Genomic DNA, 18622 nt, shown 5'->3' with positions numbered 1-18622 from the left:
ACACAACTTTGTGCACCAAACACAGAAGTTACAATACTAAAAGTTGAGTGTTAGGATCCAGTTCTTGGACATGTTATTGTGCATTTTCCTTTGTTGTCAAAATGTTTATAATCATTTAGTAATAGCCCTTGTATTTCTTCGGAAGTCACTAAGAACAGCTCTGTCAAGGACAATACTTCCAATTGCTTTTCCAAGAAACAGGGAATGGTGTGCATGTTACCTCTTAAGGTGAAACTGTTTTCTCAACTACACTTCATACTAACATAAATTTTTCAGTAGAAATGGCAGTTACTTAGTATCATCAACTGCAATCAAGCAATTGCAGTTTTAGTAAAATGTTGCTGCATCTTTTTTTTTCGGTCGTTTTCATTCTATAAATTAAAAGTAATACTGACTTTACCCACTAGATGTCATGAACGAACTCTTCACTGGACAAGGTGGGACCTAGGAATTTAAACCACATTCCTACTCGCTTTTTCAAAATTCGCTACAGCAATTCTATATATTTTTTAATAAAATATTTTTGTGTGATTATTAAGAGAGATTATGAACTTATCACTGTTTAAAATCAAGCCTTCTGAGACAAATAACTGGGAAACATGAAAAGAGAGATTAACCTGGTTTTTGGACTGATACCATGTGTATATTTGATATTAGCATATAAAAATCATAATTTCTGGGAACTAGTAGCATTGTGGGAATCATGTTTTTGAGACACGCTTTTTTTTCCTCTGAAGGCTTGGTTCAGTGATCCTCTTTTCCCGCAAATTATTTGCCTTGATCTAAAATGCTCTCATAATTCAACAAAAAATGTGCAGCTACCTAACTGCACATTCAGGTGTTAAGTGTTTCAAATGGAAAGGGTACTGCAGGAATACTAGTAGTCATGAAAAGAGGTTGTTTCCACAGCTGAATTTTTATTCCTGGTAGTGTTACATTTAGATCTAATTAAAAGCACTCTCTATACTGTGCCTTGGAGGCCAGGATCCCCAAAACGTCCACGGTTTTCGCTGACCCGACTCTGTACCTTCACATCAGGACACTGACAGGTCGGCACCTGCTGCTGAACGAGATGCCAATAGCAGGGCACCCTGACACCCAGAGTACACAAGGGCAGTCTGAGCTCAGGGCTGCTTACAACTTCCAGCTGCTCTTCTGGCACATCTTAACAAAGCTTTCTAAAAAGGACTCCCTAGTCTATTTGTATGCCTGACACAGTCTATGTGAAAAGTGTTGCAGGCCGAACAGAACATACAGTCTTAGGTTAACTAGTCACTGCATGTTTGGCTTGTCCGTTCTCCAGAATGGAGTACACTTAGGTTGCACTAGGAGCTGCTAACATGTCATCTCCTCTCATGTGAGTTGTCTCAGTGCTCAACTGTTGTCCCCGAATCTGTGTCTTTCACCTGGTGTGCAATGAGCTGAAAAACACAGAGCCAGGATGTTTAATCTATATCTGCACGGAGATGGGTGCTACGTGGTAATTCCACAAAGCTAGCACACCGCACACAGGGAAGTGACATATTTATACACTTCAAACTACACAAATAGGTGTTTAATGTGATGACTGGTTAGTTTCTTATAATTTTGTTTCTCACTGGTTAACAACATACCTCGTTTCAACTTAGTTACAATGTCTTTTTATTATTCTGTGCAAACTCGAAGGGTGGGGATCTTAACTGAGTAGGGGACTTTTTCTCATCAAGATGTGTGGTTTTCACATTATAATGAGCTAAATTCATCTAAAGAACACAACTTGGGCAGTCTGTATGGTATCTCTGAGCACATGACCAAGGGAGGTTTCCTTGTTCCTGAACTCAAGGTTCTGTCTTTTTATCTCTTCATTTTACAAGGCTCTACTATCTTTGAGCCTATTATCCCCTCCCAAGGCCTTGTCCTGTGCAATGTTTCTTTTTGTTTTAAACTTTAATCTTTCATCACAACTATGTGCAGTCTTGTATTCTAATAACATAGACACAAAAGTTTGGACTCTGCACACTCAGTCGTGCTAAAAGGCTGTAGAAATATAGTTCAAAGTGGACCTCTCTGCTTTCTTGGATATACACTCCCTTTCTCTTTTGTACATTGTTCAAAGATCTTTTCCAGTGATCTCTTGGTCACCTCCTGATTCAGTTCTGAAAAGTCAATTTTGGTTTTTGTTTTCATCATGTTGCTTAGCTTTTTTATTTTGTACTATTAGTAAATATTGGTAACAAATGAATATTCGTGAGTATTAATGAATCTTAGTAAAACACTAATCAACATGTAAGTATGACTCCTGTGTTCCTATTAGATAAAATTGTAAGATCCTATTGAAAGACAATAAAGGAGATACATAGTACATAAAATGAGACAGTAGTGGATTGGTTTCAGGATAATTGTAGAAGCTGGATGATACAAAGAAATTTTTTTTAAATTTCCTACTATATTTTTATTCTCTACCTTTTTATTAAAGTTTTTATGTTAGACAGGTTTACCAAATGAATTTTGATCAAGCTAGGTTTCAGGAAATAGTTGGTCTCCAATTGAAACAGAAAGTTCTTTACTTGCTTAAAGGAAATGACAAATTTGAGGGCTGATGCTCCAAAAGTTAATTTTTAATATTGTGCGTAGTTGAACTCCAACCTGTATAAAGTTAAGCATGTTTGTTTAAGCATACTTAGTTTAAGATTTAGGATATTGATTAGGATTCTATTAGGGCTACATATATACTTAGTTTACTGGATGAAAAAGAGGTGGTTTTTCTTTAATTAGAGTAAAATTCTTTCCTATGCCCTAGATGATACTGTTGTGTAGTATCTATTATTATGAAATCAGTATTTAGTGAAATCACATACTATTGATATAAAATGGAAATTGTACAGGAGTCAGATTTATCGGTTCTGTAGAAAACCACTGTGGCATATATTCTGTGTTCCAAGTGGAGGTGGGTTCAGTAATGTCTTCTGTGAGACCACAAAATTCGGGTACTATGCAAACACTGTGCAGGCCATGATTTCTACTCCTTTTTCATTCATAAATTTAAAAAATTTCAATCTTAGTCTCTCAAGAGTTTTGAAGAACCCAGTGAAGATTAATGATAAGGTATGCAGCTGATAATAAGATTCAACAAGGCTATGTGCCAGGTCCTGCACTTGGGTCACAACAACCCCATGCAACCCTACAGGCCTGGGGAAGAGTGCCTGGAAAGCTGCCAGGTGGAAAAGACCCTGGGGGTGTTGGTCAACAGCTGGCTCAGTAAGATCCAGCAGTGTGCCCAGGTGGCCAAGAAGGCCAATAACATCCTGGCTTGTATCGGGAATAGTATGGCCAGCAGGAGTAGGGAAGTGATCATCACCCTGGCACTGGTGAGGCTGCACCTCAAATACTGTGTTCAGTTTTGGGCCCCTCACTACAAGACAGACATTGAGGTGCTGGAGTGTGTCCAAAAAGGGCAACAAAGCTGGTGAAGGGTCTAGAGCACAAGTCTTGTGAGGAGTGGCTGAGGGAACTGGGGTTGTTTAGTCTGGAGAAGACGAGGCTCAGGGGAGACCTTATCACTCTCTACAACTACCTGAAAGGAGGTTATAGCGAAGTGGGTGTTTGTCTCTTCTCTCAGGAAACCCAGCAAATGAGTGAAAGGACAAGAGGAAATGGCCTCAAGTTACATCAGAGGAGATTTAGATTGGATGTTAGGAAAAATTCCTCTACTAAGAAAGGGCTGTCAAGGATTGGAACAGGCTGCCCAGGGAAGTGATTGAGTCACCATCCCTGGAGGTATTTAGAAGAGGTGCAGATGTGGCACTTAGGGACATGGTTTAGTGGTGGTCTTGGCAGTGTCAGGTTAACAGTTGGACTCAATGATATTAAAGGTATTCTCCAACCTGAATGATTCTATTATTTTATTCTATAAATCAGCTGACCATGTCTATTAAAAGGGATCATATTATTTCATTGTTTTGTGGTAATTTTAGTTCTTGTATGTTACATTTAGTTTGAAATTGTTCTTGCTTCTCAAAGCAGCATTTCTTAATAACATTATTTAGTGATAGAGAAAAGTAACTAGCAAGTTTTGGTGTTCAAATTGGTAAGTGAAGAAAAAGATTCTATCAATTTTTTTATACTGTTCCACTGTTCACTTGGGTAAATACTGCAGTCTTACACAACAGCTCAATAAATATCTCCTTCTGTAACAACCCTTCTATTTATATAGTTCTGCTTGGTTTTTTTCTTGTCCTTGACCTTATCAATTATGCCAATACATTTGTGGGGTCATGTGGCAAGTCTTATTGAAGAACTGATTCATATGAAAAATGAAGTGGCAAAAAAATGTGATTGCTTTTATCAATAAGTTCCCTCATCCCTTTCACCACATGGCCCCACAACTGTATAAATAAATACATTTAAAGGGCATTGTGGAGGCTGGTTCTGTTTATTCTAGCATTGATGCCAAAACCCATGTTCATTAAACCACACCACAACAAATACAAAATAAAGATTTTACTCAGATCTTTTTTCAAGAGAATATCCACATGTGAATACCTGAACCAAAAATAGTGAACTAAGGTATAAAGATAGGTTATGGATTTGATAGTACCTAACTGGCTGGAATATTTTTTTAAGATGACCTTTTTGTGTGTTGTGGTAGCTTTACAACCTGTTCTAGTAGCACATAAATTGCCAACTCTCAAGATCAATGAATAGGTGGCACTCTATTATAGGAGTCATTCTGTAAAAGGAAAATTGTATACTATAATTTTCTGGGTTTGTATGTTAGTCTGGAAGAGAAAAAATAAATGGATGGAAAGCTTATATTACTTTTTATGGTTTCACTTCCATAGTTATCCAATTGAATAATACAATTTAAACATAAAGAGTTTAGATTTAGATTAGATATAAGGAAGAAATTCTTTCCTGTGAGGGTGGTGAGACACTGGCACAGGTTGCCCAGAGAAGCTGTGGCTGCCCCCTCCCTGGCAGTGTTCCAGGCCAGGTTGGACGGGGCTTTGAGCAACCTGGTCTAGTGGAAGGTGTCCCTGCCCATGGCAGGGGGGTTGGAACTGGATGATCCTTCAGGTTCCTTCCAACTCAAACCACTCTATGATTCTATGAATGGAAAGCTGTTCAAGCAGGCAAGTTCAGTATGTTTAGGTAACCTCTGTTAAAGAAATTATGCATGTACAGAACCTAGCAGTTGAAAGCAGCAAGTCTTTGTAATCCTGGAAATTGAGACTGTAACAGTTGTTAATATATGATTTATCAAGAAGAAATAAGGAAAAAAACAATGGAAATCTGTAAACTTGGAGTTTAAAATTTGAATTGAGACAGCAGGTGGAGCTGAAGGAGTTGTGCTTTTGAACCACTGCAGAAAGAATAGGATATGAATGAATCAAAAGAAAAAGAAGTGCAGAGCTTTTGTTATATTATTTGATAAATAAAAATTCTTGCAGGATACAGTCATGTTGCCTTCTAAAGAAAACAGAATTGTTTAAAATGAGCAGAAAGCATATATTAGAAAGTTATGAGAACAGAATATTTGTCTGTGTTTAAATATTCAACTGAAGTGGGAATTTTTGCGAAAAAAATATCTATCTGCAGAATTTTTATATCAAGATTTCTGCATGTTTCATGGGGAGGCCTGAAATTTTGGGGGTCAGATTTTTGTTTCTTAATTTTTATGTTTTACTTTGATTTTAGAAGAAATGTTCAACTAAGAACTTACAAACTAGGTTTGCATTTCAATTTCCTTCATTTTCAGTTCATTAAAAGGATAAGATAAATGTACAAGTAAAGACTTCCATATAGTATACAAGAGGAATAACCAATCCAGTTCTACATTCAATTTTATTATGAATTTCATGGGAACCTAAATCTGAGGTTATGGATTATTTCAAGAGTTCTCTCACTGCTGGGAATGATGCCAGATAGACTGTTTGTACAGCGTGGACCTTTATTCATGGCATGCAAGTGCTATTGACTTAGAAAAGCCCATGTTTCACTCCAGTGCAAAGAAACATGAGATGGCAGGTAACAAGAAGAAAAAAGTGGAAGTAAACAGAAGCATTATACCCAAATATAGAAAAGATGTGAGAAAATGTAAACAATATTGATGTATTTGCATGATGATCATCTGACTCTGAAGGCTGTTCTTAACAGTTTTATTTTTACATTTATTTATATAATTAAATAAGTAAATAAATAATTATAATAGACTACAGTAATATATATTTTTAAGGGGAAAAAAAACTGACTTTTTTTTTGCAGGGACATTTATTTGTGTTTTACATTTTTCTAGGTGTATTATTTGAGAAGTTTTTATATCTTACGAGTGCAAAGAAGGCTGCACAGTTATACAGTAATGAAACAAGGCAAATATTTACAGCTTTTGATGTGCAAGGTAAGTTTTTTCTCCTAAATATTTGGAGTATTAATTTAATTCTGAAACAATTAAGCAAAACAGAACACCCGAAGGAAATAAAAAGAAGTTAAGATGAGGTGTTCTGGATGCTGCAAAGTTAAGTAAAACAGTATACCAGACTAACAAAGGTCATGATAGTATTACTAAAAATAAAGTCAGGGTCACTAGGCTGCAGCGTTCTAGATGGTAGCTCTGTATTGTCTGCTGTACTATGAGCTCCTCCAGCTGTTAAAAGAAGTCTCTAGCCATTCACCCTACCTATTTGTTGTTACTGCCCCTCGTTACTCTGTTACTCATGTATATCCACTCACTTATTTATGCCACATACTTTACAGATTTCTGCCCCTGGTGATGGCTATAGATATTTTTTACTCCTCATGATAGGCCAAGAAAGGGAAACCAAATCAACAAGAATTTTTTCTTCTTCTTCTTTGGAAGTAGATGTGGTGATTCATTTTTGTTCCTGCTAGACAGCAGAGGATCTCCCATCACCAAACTGAAAAAAGGAAAACTTCATCAAGAGCCTCTGAACTGATGCGCATTTAGATGATCCTTTGCCTTTTTCTTCCTGACCTGGGATAGGACTATGGTCCTTGGAAAGAGGGAAAGTGAAACATATGGCAGATCAGATGTTGGGATTATCAGACAAGCATCCACTCAGCTTTTTGCTGTGAACTAAAAGTAGCTTTTGAAGTGTTATTTTTAGTGAGTTATTCCAAAGAAATTAACTGTTTCAAGCACTGCACTTTTGTTTGTCTTGCTATTTGCTGCACACAATCTGCAATAGCCCTGTTTGAGATACATTATTTTCCAGTTGGATCTGGAAATGAATTTGTAACTCGATATTACTCTGATATAATATATTCATGACCTTAAGTCTGCAGCAACATTAAACTGAAGGAAAAATTTTTTATGAAAAAACATTTTTGAAACACAATTCTCAGTGTAACAGAGATGTCAATGAAAATGATAGATTTGAAGTGTAATTTTGCGTATGTTAAGAGTCTATATTTTCGGTTTTACAAATCTGAAATTTTTAATTCAAAATGTCTACTTTTAAAGTTAAAACATAAATAAGAGTTGTAGATGTAGGCACAGTAACAGGGTTCATGGTGGCAAAAAGGAATTGTCAGTATAAAATCTTTCTTAGGCTCTTCATCTATATAATGTAGCTATCCTAAAATATTTTGTGAATAACTTTAAAACTGTATAATCATTTCAGAAATGTGAATTGATTAGCTCACATGCAAACATAATTGTACTAAGTAGTTAAAAAACCCCCTTAATTTATGTTATTTTTCTCTTGCATAATCTTGATTTAAAAGACAGAGGTTTTTTAACTTTTGAAGACTTCAAGAGAGCCTTCAATTCTGTTTCTCCTAAGTTACCTGAAAAAATCAGAGTTGAAGTCTTTGGGTAAGATTAACAAAGAGATCATTATTCGTGGATAGCAGGCTTTTTATTACATATATTTCAGTTAATTGAAATTATTAGATTCTATCATGCAGCTGAAGATATAAGCTTCAGCACATTACTGTTTCAGTGCCTTTAATGATAAATATTATCAATATAGATAGAATGTGTAAATAATATAATAATTAATATATTACTATACAATGAATAGACATTCTATAAATAGAAACACTAAAAATTAACTATAATTAAAATAATAAATATCCAGTACAGAAAGTAATTTTTTGCCTGTACTGTTTCTTAAGAAGCCTAAAATTATTTACTTTTACATTTTCCTCTTGTAATCAGGAAATTGACATTCAAGAGCTGTATCTTGAAAAATTCCGTTAAACTGTAGTGCATATTGCAAGGCAGCAGTTGTGAGATTTCTTGCAAGACGAGATTGGCTTAGAAGTGAAAGGATAAAATTTTAAGTGTAGTTTGCATGTCATAAAAACTTGATCTTACCTCTGAAGTTGCCAGTAAATATTATTGTTTAAATGTTTTTGAAAACATTGCATTTCAAAGTGTAAAACTTTCTTTTTGGATGTGAATGATTTGATTGGATGTAGCTCAGTCATTGAGGGAAGTCCTTCACTTCGGAAGACATGACATCGGAGACCCTGCTGAGCACCATCTTTAAAATGTGGTGTTGGATTTTTGGTTTGGATTGTTTTTCTTTTTTGCAGATATCTGAAGTCATGGCAGACTCCAAGCATTATAGCAGAACAGGAATTGGTCTGTACATCTTTCAAGCGGTTGGCATGCAATAACAAAATCAAAGTGTACAACGACTAATGTCTTAGATGATACTCTTGTGGTTTTGCACTAAAGATGCAATATATTTTGGAGAGAGTAATTAATTTAAGAATGCCTGTAAAGTTATGTGTTATATTTTTCTTAACGTCCAAGTGGTTTTACTATCACTTTTTGGTATATTTTCAAGAAATTAATAGTTTTAAAACGTCTCTTTTGTGCAAAGTAAAATAATTTACAATACATATACACATAAGATGTTTAGAATCTTTAGGTCTGATGACTCTGATCAAGTGTGAGTTCCAAAACTATGTCTATATTAGCAATTAATACAGCACATAGGGATCAGGTCTGCAGACCAAGAAGTTTGTGCTAGGGACCCAATATCTGTATGACATTCATTGAGGGAGTTACTTGGACTAATTCTAGTCTGGTCAACAGACTGAATGATCACTAGAAACTGGAGTGCTTTGGGTGCATGCCAGGAGCACATCTTCCAGTTTAATTTCATCTGTAAGGAATGCAGTTTGTATACGGTGACCACTGTGATGTTATCCATAGTACAATCAGTTGGAGAGACTGGGAGATTCAACTAAAAATAGCATTCCAAATCTTAAGTAAAACATAGTGATATAGTAAGACAAGGAAAAAAAAACTCAACTGATATATTTCAGAGCTTTATGCAATTGTTATATGAAAAGGATTTTTTATGTTTATTTATAAAATTTTTACTTTGATAGAAATGCTATCTCCAAGCCATATCAGGTACTGGTGTGTTCCTTTAATTTGGAAGGTTGCATATATATATGCATGTATATATTTTCTTATACTTTAAATCAAGTAAAATATTACAGAATAAGGTAGGTCTGGTTAGTGTCACAAAGGCTAAAAGGAAAGGGAAGGGAAGAAAAGGGAAGTAGGAAAAATAGTTAAAGGCACATACAATAGGTTTGCTACTTACCATACAGAGCAGGGAATTCTTTTCTGCTATAGAGTGTAATGCTCAACATATTAGACATGAAAATGAAAACAAGTGTATTCAAGCTACACAGAACACAAGAAAGAAAGAATTTGAGTAACTGATTTACATTCAGAATGAAGGGCCCCACTAAAGTAATTTAGCTTTCAAATCAAGTAGACTTGATTTGTAGGTGTGCAAAATGCTCATAATGAGGCATCCATAAATGTTGAACTGATTTTAACAAACTTGCCCTGGCATCCATATATGTTGAATTGATTTTAACAAACTTAAGTCTTGACAATGGAATTCTTGTATTTATCATTCACGTATTCTATTAATATTAAAATAGTCTTAAAATGTTTAATATAATATACTAAGAAGTTAAAGAGTAATGGATTATTTTTCTAACCCACCTGTAAACAACTGTCATGCTCAAAATCTTTTTATGGCTACAAAGGAGACACACCCGATACATAAAGCCAATATTTATTTGTACTGTATACTGAAATCTTAGCAGTCTAGTGAAAGAATTATTAGTACAGTTTTAATAACTGCAAAAAAAAGGAAGGAAAAATAAAATAGATAATACTGTGCTACAGAAAGTCTCTGTAGAGTTAAATATGTTCTACACCTCCTAACATCTACCCCTTTTGCCACTGTTATTCCCAGCCTTCCATTGACCTCCTCAGTCCTGAGGTTGACAGAGGTTGACAGGCAGGCATGATAGAATGAATTGCCATTATCCTGACTTCTTCATCAGAAGGAGTATGATATCCATATTGATGTTTTCTTCTCTCTCACTCTAGCATCCACTTGGGTCATTTTTATGTATTTTCCAACACAATTTGCACCTTCCTCTTTCTTCAATGGTCTGCAAGCCCACATTGCATCCAAATTTACTATATATGGCACAGATTACATATTTTAGATACTCATTCTTTGCTCTCTTTGTCATCCATAAAGCCACTTCTGTCCATCTCTTGTGTCTGCATTTCTTTAACTGACCATTGATGAGTTTTTTATAGTCTTGGTCCTCCAGTGTTAGTCTGTGCCCTGTATCTTAACATCCCATGCCTGTACTCCTCTACTCTATGTGCTGAAGGCCTCTGCTATCATGCCAGATCTATATTTCTCTACATCATTATCTTAAATTCATATTTCATTTTACATAGAAGAAATTCTTGTTACTACTGTGTGTATAAAGCTATGTTTATACTGTATAAAGATAAAAAGAACAAATTATCCATAGCCACCTGGTCCTTAAAAGAACTGCTGTTACAGATAAACCAAGTGAAATCTCCAGGCAGGTCAAGCAAGTTCAGACAGCCTGGCAAGTCTCAGTCCTCAGACCTTGCAAACGCAGTACAAACTCAACGTGTGGCCTGTTATTAACAATGGCTGTACTGTATTTACTGGAATACAGGACTATGAAACATACAGTTAATATCTCTGCTTTACTTCAACATTGTATTTTTTTTTATAAATGTGTAAAGATCTAGTGAAATAATTTGAATTGTTAATAGAGCTTCAGGATGGAGTGGTGCTGTTAAATGCTCTATTTTATGAAAGAAAAAAGATACATCATTCAGTAGCATTTCAAGTATAGGAAGTGGGTGGTTTGTTTGGGGTTTTTTTTAAATTCCATGGGAATAAGATCAAACATAAATATATTTTCATCTCATACTGATAAAATAATATTTAATGTGGACGTTCTTTCTCCCAAGGGATTGTTTTCTTACAAATGTCAGTTATATACTGCACTTAGCTGTTGCTAAAGTTTGCAAAATGTGGGTGAGTTTTCAGTTTATATTTGATTGTGTTAACTGACCATAATCTTGCCTGAACAGTAGCATAACATTTATTGTTTCTGAGCTAACATTGTAGTTATATTGAACGAAATGCTCAAGTGCTTATGATGCACCTGGTGTGCACCTGATTAAAATGCTATCGTACCAACATTCTTGACACAGGAGTTGCAGAAGTACCTGCTAAGGGAAATGGTGTGATGATGTGTTCCTTCATGATGGGGTTCTTTGTAATGGGTAGCGCACACAACAATTTCTTTATAATAGTGCTGCTGTTCTGCATGTAGCTGCATGGATATGAAATGTGACAAGGCCTTTGCAATAATAATTTGTGATAAATGTCTGTTTGTAAGTGAACATGTTGTCCTTTAAAGTGGGATTCAAATTCTTTAAAAAAATATTTCAAGTAGTTTTCTTTTTTTCTTGTGAATATGAATGTCATATTCAAATTACAAATGTTATTAATTACTGCTGGTGAGAAAATATTTGTCTTAGCTGTACCATTTGTTTAGAAAAAATAGGTTATTTGTATGCTAAATCCTTAGACCATGATAATGGAAATAGTGACAGATGTAAGCTGAAAACCAATCACATGTGAATGCTTGTGAACCTATAAATGATGAAAAATGACTTACAAACCAAAAGTGGACAGAAAAGTCTCATACAGTTTTTAAAGCTAGCAAGCATAAATCAGATCTTTGGGAAGAAAAGAAGGCATTCATGATCTGCATTTTATGCTGCTGTGCCTTTAGATTGATAGGATCACACACTAGAGGTATATTAGTACTTCTGTATGTATTGGTACTTTCCATACAAAAAATGACCTAATTGTCTCGTATTTCTTTCATGTAATTATCTAGTAATGAGAAAATAACCTGTTTTTCAGAGTCACCCCATGGAAGAAATCTTATGCTCTTTTATGCAAGTTTGATTTATAGACATGTACTGCAGAACACAGTGAATATGAGACATTCATCTTCTTATGGCTAGTTGCCATGGAAACATAGTACACAGTACAATGTCATTCCAGCTCTGGTGATGCCTGCAGTAGTTTATTCCTTTGTTGTTCTTGTTTCTTAAGCAACTGTCTTGCAGACTTTCATATTATCACACTTCATCACCTATAAAAGTCTTTTTCCTTATCTCTTGAGAGCCATCTCTAATAGAAAAGATACATTTTTTGTCTATCCATGCATATCAGTATATGTACTTTTTTTTTTCAAATCATGGGTTAAAAGCTTGTACTATGCCAACAAATAATATACCATTGCCCTAAAGCTGGTAAAAAAAGATAGTAAACCAGACTGAACATCAAAGTGTAAAGGACTGCCTCAGCATCTTTATTTACTATCTCCTATCAGGGACTGGGTTAAAAACGTTTTGCTGTAACCAGTATCTCAGACCAGGAAGATGGAAAGTAAAAATAATCCAACAGATTCTCCTACCTGTCCTTAGCTGGCACTTGTGAAGCTGACAAAATCCCACAGTGGTCTTATAATACGGACTCTGTTTCACCCTGGTGAGATAAGAAATGAGAGGAACTGAGGAAAAAAAAAAAAAAAAAAAAAGGAGATCCTCATAATTAGTCCAAAAAAGTATTAAGGGTGTTCAGGGGGACAAGAGTCAGACTGAATGATTTTTATGTTGAGAAGCTGTACCCTAACACAAGTTCTTCTTTTTCAAGACAGCACCTATTTCATGATTCATTATACAGAGAACTGATACACAATTAAGGCTGTATGTGTCCCACATTTTCTGTAAGTGTGGTGATACTTTGCGAGAAAACATGTATGGTTGAAAATATTTTGTAGAGAACCCTGAGTTAACACCTGAAGATAGGTGTATTGTTTGGGTAATACTAATAGTTTGGTTTGTTTTTTCTATCTGTAACTCTGTTACCAATTTTGTAATCCAATTATTTAACAAAATACTTTGCTACTTGTGGTGGGTTGACCCTGGCCAGCAATTAAGCACCCACCCAGTCACTCATTACTTGCCCCCATAGTGGGTTGGTGGAGAATATCAGAAGAGCAAGACCAAGAAAACTCATGGGCTGAGATAAGGACACTTTAACAAGTGAAACAAAGCTGCGCATGCAAGCAAAGCAGAATATGGAATTTATTCACTACTTCTCAACATCAGGCAGATGTTTAGCCACTTTCTGGAAAGCAGCATGCCATTGGTTACTTGGGGTGATAAAGACCATACCACAAACATCCCCTCCTTCCTCGTCCTTTTCCCAAGATTTTATCGCTTAACATGATGTCATAGAATCATAGAATGGTTTGGGTTGGAAGGGACCTTTAAAGATCATCTAGTCCAATCTCCCTGCCATGGGCAGGGACACCTTCTGCTAGAACAGGTTGCTCAAAGTCCCGTCCAGCCTCACCATGAACACTTCCAATGATGGGGCATGCACGACTTCTCTGGGAAACCTGTTCCAGTGTCTCACCATCCTCACTGTAAAAAATTTCTTCCTTATAGCCAATCTAAATCTACCCTCTTTCATTTTAAAACTATTGCCTGTCACTACAGGCCTTGGTGAAAAGCCTCTCTCTGTCTTTCTTATAAGCCCCCTCTATATATTGCAAGGCCATAGAAAGGTCTCCCTGGAGCCTTCTGTCCTCCAGGCTGAACGACCTCAACTCTCTCAGCCTTTCTTTTATTGCAATAACAGGTGATATCACAAGTCTTTTTACAGCATGAGCAACAAATTTCATATGGTATGGAACATCCCTTTGTTCAGTTTGGGTAAGCTGTCCCATCTGCATCCCCTCCTAAATTCTTGCCCACCTCCAGCCTACTCACAAGGGGAACAGAGTAGGAAAATAAAGCCTGGAGGCTGTGCAAGCACTGCTCAGCAGTAGCCAAAACACTGGTGTGTTATCAACACTTAGAGTCACAAATCCAAAACACAGTGCCATTTGTGCTACTGTGAAGAAAATTAACTCCATCCCAGCCAGACCATGTACATATACTGCAAATTAAAATTACTCATTTGCTCTAACACTTTTCTAATAAAAAACATCACTAGCTAAATCCTGAAGGAACTGGGCATACTGTTCCTATGGAGCAGTACACCATTATACATCTATTTCACATCTATTAAAAGTATGGAACTTTCACTATAAATAAATCTGACAGCAAATCATCCTAATAAAAAATTTAAATAGAATTTCTAGCAGATATGACCCAGGTCTATTTTCCAAATCCCACAAAAAATTAATTTAAAATTTTGAACTTTTTTGTGTATCAATTTATCTGAAGAGAAAGGGACTGCTGAAAGAATTGACATAAGCACACATATCAATTTTTGCAGGGCAAAACCTAGCATTCAATTGTGATACAATATGCCACACATTTACATACTTATTGCTTCTAAATTATTCAACATGCTTTTTTCTAATTTGGGAAAAAATACTACATTAAATACATCTTAAAATATTTTTAAAAGTTAGCAATTTAAATTAAGTTCATTTAAAAATCTATGCTTTTTCTATTTTTGAAGATATTTCCAAACAAGTATTTGCAATTATGTTAACAAATTTCAATAAGACACTGGTTTATACCTCTTAGCTGTCACTCCTGCCATTCACACTGGCCTTCTTTCTTTGGTTCTTGAAGTGCAGGTGAACTGTTTTAACTTATGTTAAAAGAGTTAAAAATGTTAAAACCATTCTCAGTTCACATGAATGCATGTTATTTTGCATTGCCATGAAGTAGGGATATGCACGTGGTCAGTTACCATAACACATCCATGGTAAAATAACTTATTAAAATGCATTAATGCCACAATAAATGCTTAGCTGGTCATTTCCTCAGGGCTCTCTTTTAAAGACAGTTTCTTTCAGATGGGATAAAACTGTGACATATAATTAAAAATATTAGAATGTGGCAGCTATAAAATAGACCAAATTCACAACATAAAAGATTAATATTTTTTTATTATGAATGACATCTGGGATAATAGCAGTGCAGATATCTTTTTTTTCTCACTTACCAACATACCTCAAATGTGAATCAGTTCTTTTAGCAGTAATTCATGTAGGTAGGGACTGCCTACACAGATGCTGATTATTTTTTAATTACATTGGATGATAGAAACTGGGAAAAAGACTGACCCCACCAGACTAATTTCAAGTAAACTATTAAACAGCCATTAAATGACAACAGTTCTTGTTCCTTTTCATCCAAAGCTGAACTTCTGCCCTGAAGGGGAAATTGTTCCTTAAACTCTTTCAGAGCATACTTTTAATCAAAAGTAGGTTTTTCCCTAGTGTTAAAAATAAAATATTTTTTAAAAAATAAACTGTATCTTCTATTTGAAGTGTAATTTGTGGTGTATGCTAATAGACTGAAAACCAGATATGTTTGGATTTTTTGGAATGGAATGGAATGGAATGGAATGGAATGGAATGGAATAGAATAGAATAGAATAGAATAGAATAGAATAGAATAGAATAGAATAGAATAGAATAGAATAGAATAGAATATTTCAGTTGGAAGGGACCTACAATGATAATCTGGTCAAACTGCCTGACCAGTTTGGGGCTGACCAAAAGTTAATGTACGTTTTTACAGGCTTTGTCCAAATTCTTCTCCAACATTGACAGGCTTGGGGTATCAACCACCTTTCTATGAAGCCTCTTCTGGGGTTTGATCACCCTCTTGGTAAAGAAATACTTCCTAAAGTCCAGTCTAAACCTCCCCTGGTGCAGCTTTGAACCATTCCCACATGTCCTGTCACTGGAACCCAGGGAGAATTGCTCAGCACCTCCCTCTCCAGTTCCCCACCTCAGGAACCTGTAGAGAGCAATGAGGTCACCCCTCAGCCTCCTTTTCTCCAAACTAGACAAGCCCAAAGTCCTTAGCCACTCCTCACAGGACATTCCTTCCAGCCCTGTCACCAGGTTTGTTGCCCTCCTCTGGACACCTTCCAAGGACCTTCACAACCTTCTCAAATTGTGGGGCGCAGAACTTCACACAGTAGTCAAGGTGAGGCCTCAATAATGCTGAATATAGCAGAATAATCACCTCTTCTGACCAGCTGGTCATGCTGTGTTTGATGCACCCCAACAGAGATTGTCTAGTGTGACTATTTGGTGGTGCAACGATAAATATAGCTAAAAGAGTGACTGAGAGTGTTTCACTGATGTGCTCTGGATAAAATTTCAAAGTGTTGAATTGTTGGTAATTTGTATCAACAGGTTTTGTTAACTTCATAACCAGTTCTTCTAATGAACTCTTTCTGTGGATTTGTGATCTCTATGCCTTTCCTTGCTTTTTCCCTTACAAATATAGTGCTTGTAAATGTAAGAAAGAGCATATGTGGCTTTCACACAGAACTCCAGTGCAATTTCCAGGGAGCTGGTACAGAGAAAGCTCTATTCAATCCATTGATTCAGTGTAGTCAAGAGGATTCCATTTCCTATCATTGTGGTCAATTTTTAGATATTCCAAATAAAATGCTGTCCATTTAGGATCCTTTGTTAATATCATCCTTGAGTGCTCACAGTACTTACCTGTCACATATTCTGGAGAAACATACCCTTTTGTGCTATTATTTTGTTTGAAAAGAGCTTTCTGTGAAAAGGCTTTAATTGCCCCGCTCTAGACTTCTTTCTCTCAGACACGACCAGAAATTGTGGCTTCTGATTTCTTCACTCTGTGTTTGCATACTTAGCAGTAGTAGGAAAGGTAATTGATTCACACTTAAATTCTCTTTTCCTTTGCAAAAAGGCCTTTCATGACTATTTCTCACCCCATTGGTCTTTGGTTTCTAGACTCTTAAACTCCTATAATTTCTAATACTTTTATCCCATCCCACCTCATCCCTATGAATTCATAGCTATTTTTTCCTATTTTCTTTTTTTGTCTGTGTCGATTATTAACTAGCAATAGGAAAAAAAATTGTTAATGAGTAAAGTGCCCCATAATTATTCTTTATTTGTAACATCTGATGATGCCCACTGTGATAGGCAGGTAATGGGGGAGAAAACTTTGTCAGATATGCTGCTGATATTCACATATTTCTGTAGAACAACATTCTTTTTCCTAGGAATCATGTCATACTTTTAAGAAACTTTTCAATAATTCAAACTATTAGTTTCCCATATGAAACTCATAGTTCTATTTCAACCAGGAACTGCCCCTGTCCAGAGTTGTACAACAGCTGTAATTGCATTCTCTGCATCGAACAAAGACTCTCCTAATCAATTCTTTTTATTTATTTATTTTCATAGCCTAGACAAGGTTGAAGGTTTAAGTTTTCAATTCTATCATCACGTGATATAGCATCTTGGTAACCTGATGTGACCTCTTCTCATTATTATTTATATTTGTATCCAGACAGATATTAACAAGGCAAATTAAGCAGAAGAGTCTTTTGTCAAAATCTAATGTACCCTCATTGCTCTATATCCTTTGTTAGGACTAGTTGGCATGACATAATCTTTCTGTCTTGATATGGGAAATGTATGTATATGCTGTATGAGTATCACGGCTGTATTCACTCTACTCCCAATTCTTACATGTGTTTAACTAACACTAAGTGTCTGAGAAATTTGTTCAGCAATTTTGATCATGGTTGTTTCAGGATGTTTTCCTCCAAGTTAATAATCAAGTACTTGTAGGCTTTAGAGCTTTAAAGCACATTGCTGATATCTAGACTGTTGCTTAGCTCAGAAGCAGAAATTCCTCTCCTCTCTACCTTCCCCTATTCCAAATTTCTGCTAATAGTCTAGAATTCACCAAGACTTCCTAGCTAGATAGGGTCGTGGCTTTTATCCACTGAGGAGTGGATACAGTTAAATGCTTTCTTTATGGAGTTTGATTAAACATTTGAATCTTGTAGGAATTATGAAAGAATTGGTTTTGAAAGTGCAAACCAACTCCAACAAAGTAAAAGATTTCCTGGGTTATGATGTTTCAATCAATTACTTGATTGACTGCCTACTGAAAGTCTGTTGTCAGAATTATGTGAGTAGAAGGCATCAGAATACATGTTGACTTTGCAAGCAGTGATGTACATTCCTAGGGCTGCTCAGACACATGCAGAGGTCATATTTCTTACACCCCAAAAAGCATAGCAAAACAAATTCAGATCCTCCTATCAAGGTAACCTATCACTCCATTTTGCCAAATAGCCTGCAGAAACAGGGAAAGAAATTATTTCAAGTCCTCGTGTCTTATTCTCCAAGCTAGTTACGAGTCTCTGCTTAAAGTAAGCCAGATTCCATACTTAGAATGCAG

General features: G+C 35.8%; 1 protein-coding gene across 1 annotated transcript in view; it reads left to right on the top strand.

Annotated features, from left to right (window-relative positions):
* Positions 1-412: 412 nt before the first annotated feature.
* The window catches only part of EFCAB11 (EF-hand calcium binding domain 11), a 59519-nt gene continuing 41309 nt past the window's right edge, over positions 413-18622 (top strand). Inside the window, exons 1-4 of the mRNA XM_074909176.1 lie at positions 413-437; positions 2865-2966; positions 6275-6376; positions 7723-7813. Coding sequence (XP_074765277.1) covers positions 413-437; positions 2865-2966; positions 6275-6376; positions 7723-7813 — 320 coding nt within the window. The remainder of the gene's footprint in view (positions 438-2864; positions 2967-6274; positions 6377-7722; positions 7814-18622) is intronic.

The sequence above is a fragment of the Athene noctua genome, chromosome 6 (assembly GCF_965140245.1).
Source record: "Athene noctua chromosome 6, bAthNoc1.hap1.1, whole genome shotgun sequence".
Classification (NCBI taxonomy): domain Eukaryota; kingdom Metazoa; phylum Chordata; class Aves; order Strigiformes; family Strigidae; genus Athene; species Athene noctua.
The sequence above is the reverse complement of the archived record's forward strand: the minus strand, read 5'-3'. Positions and strand labels throughout refer to the sequence as shown.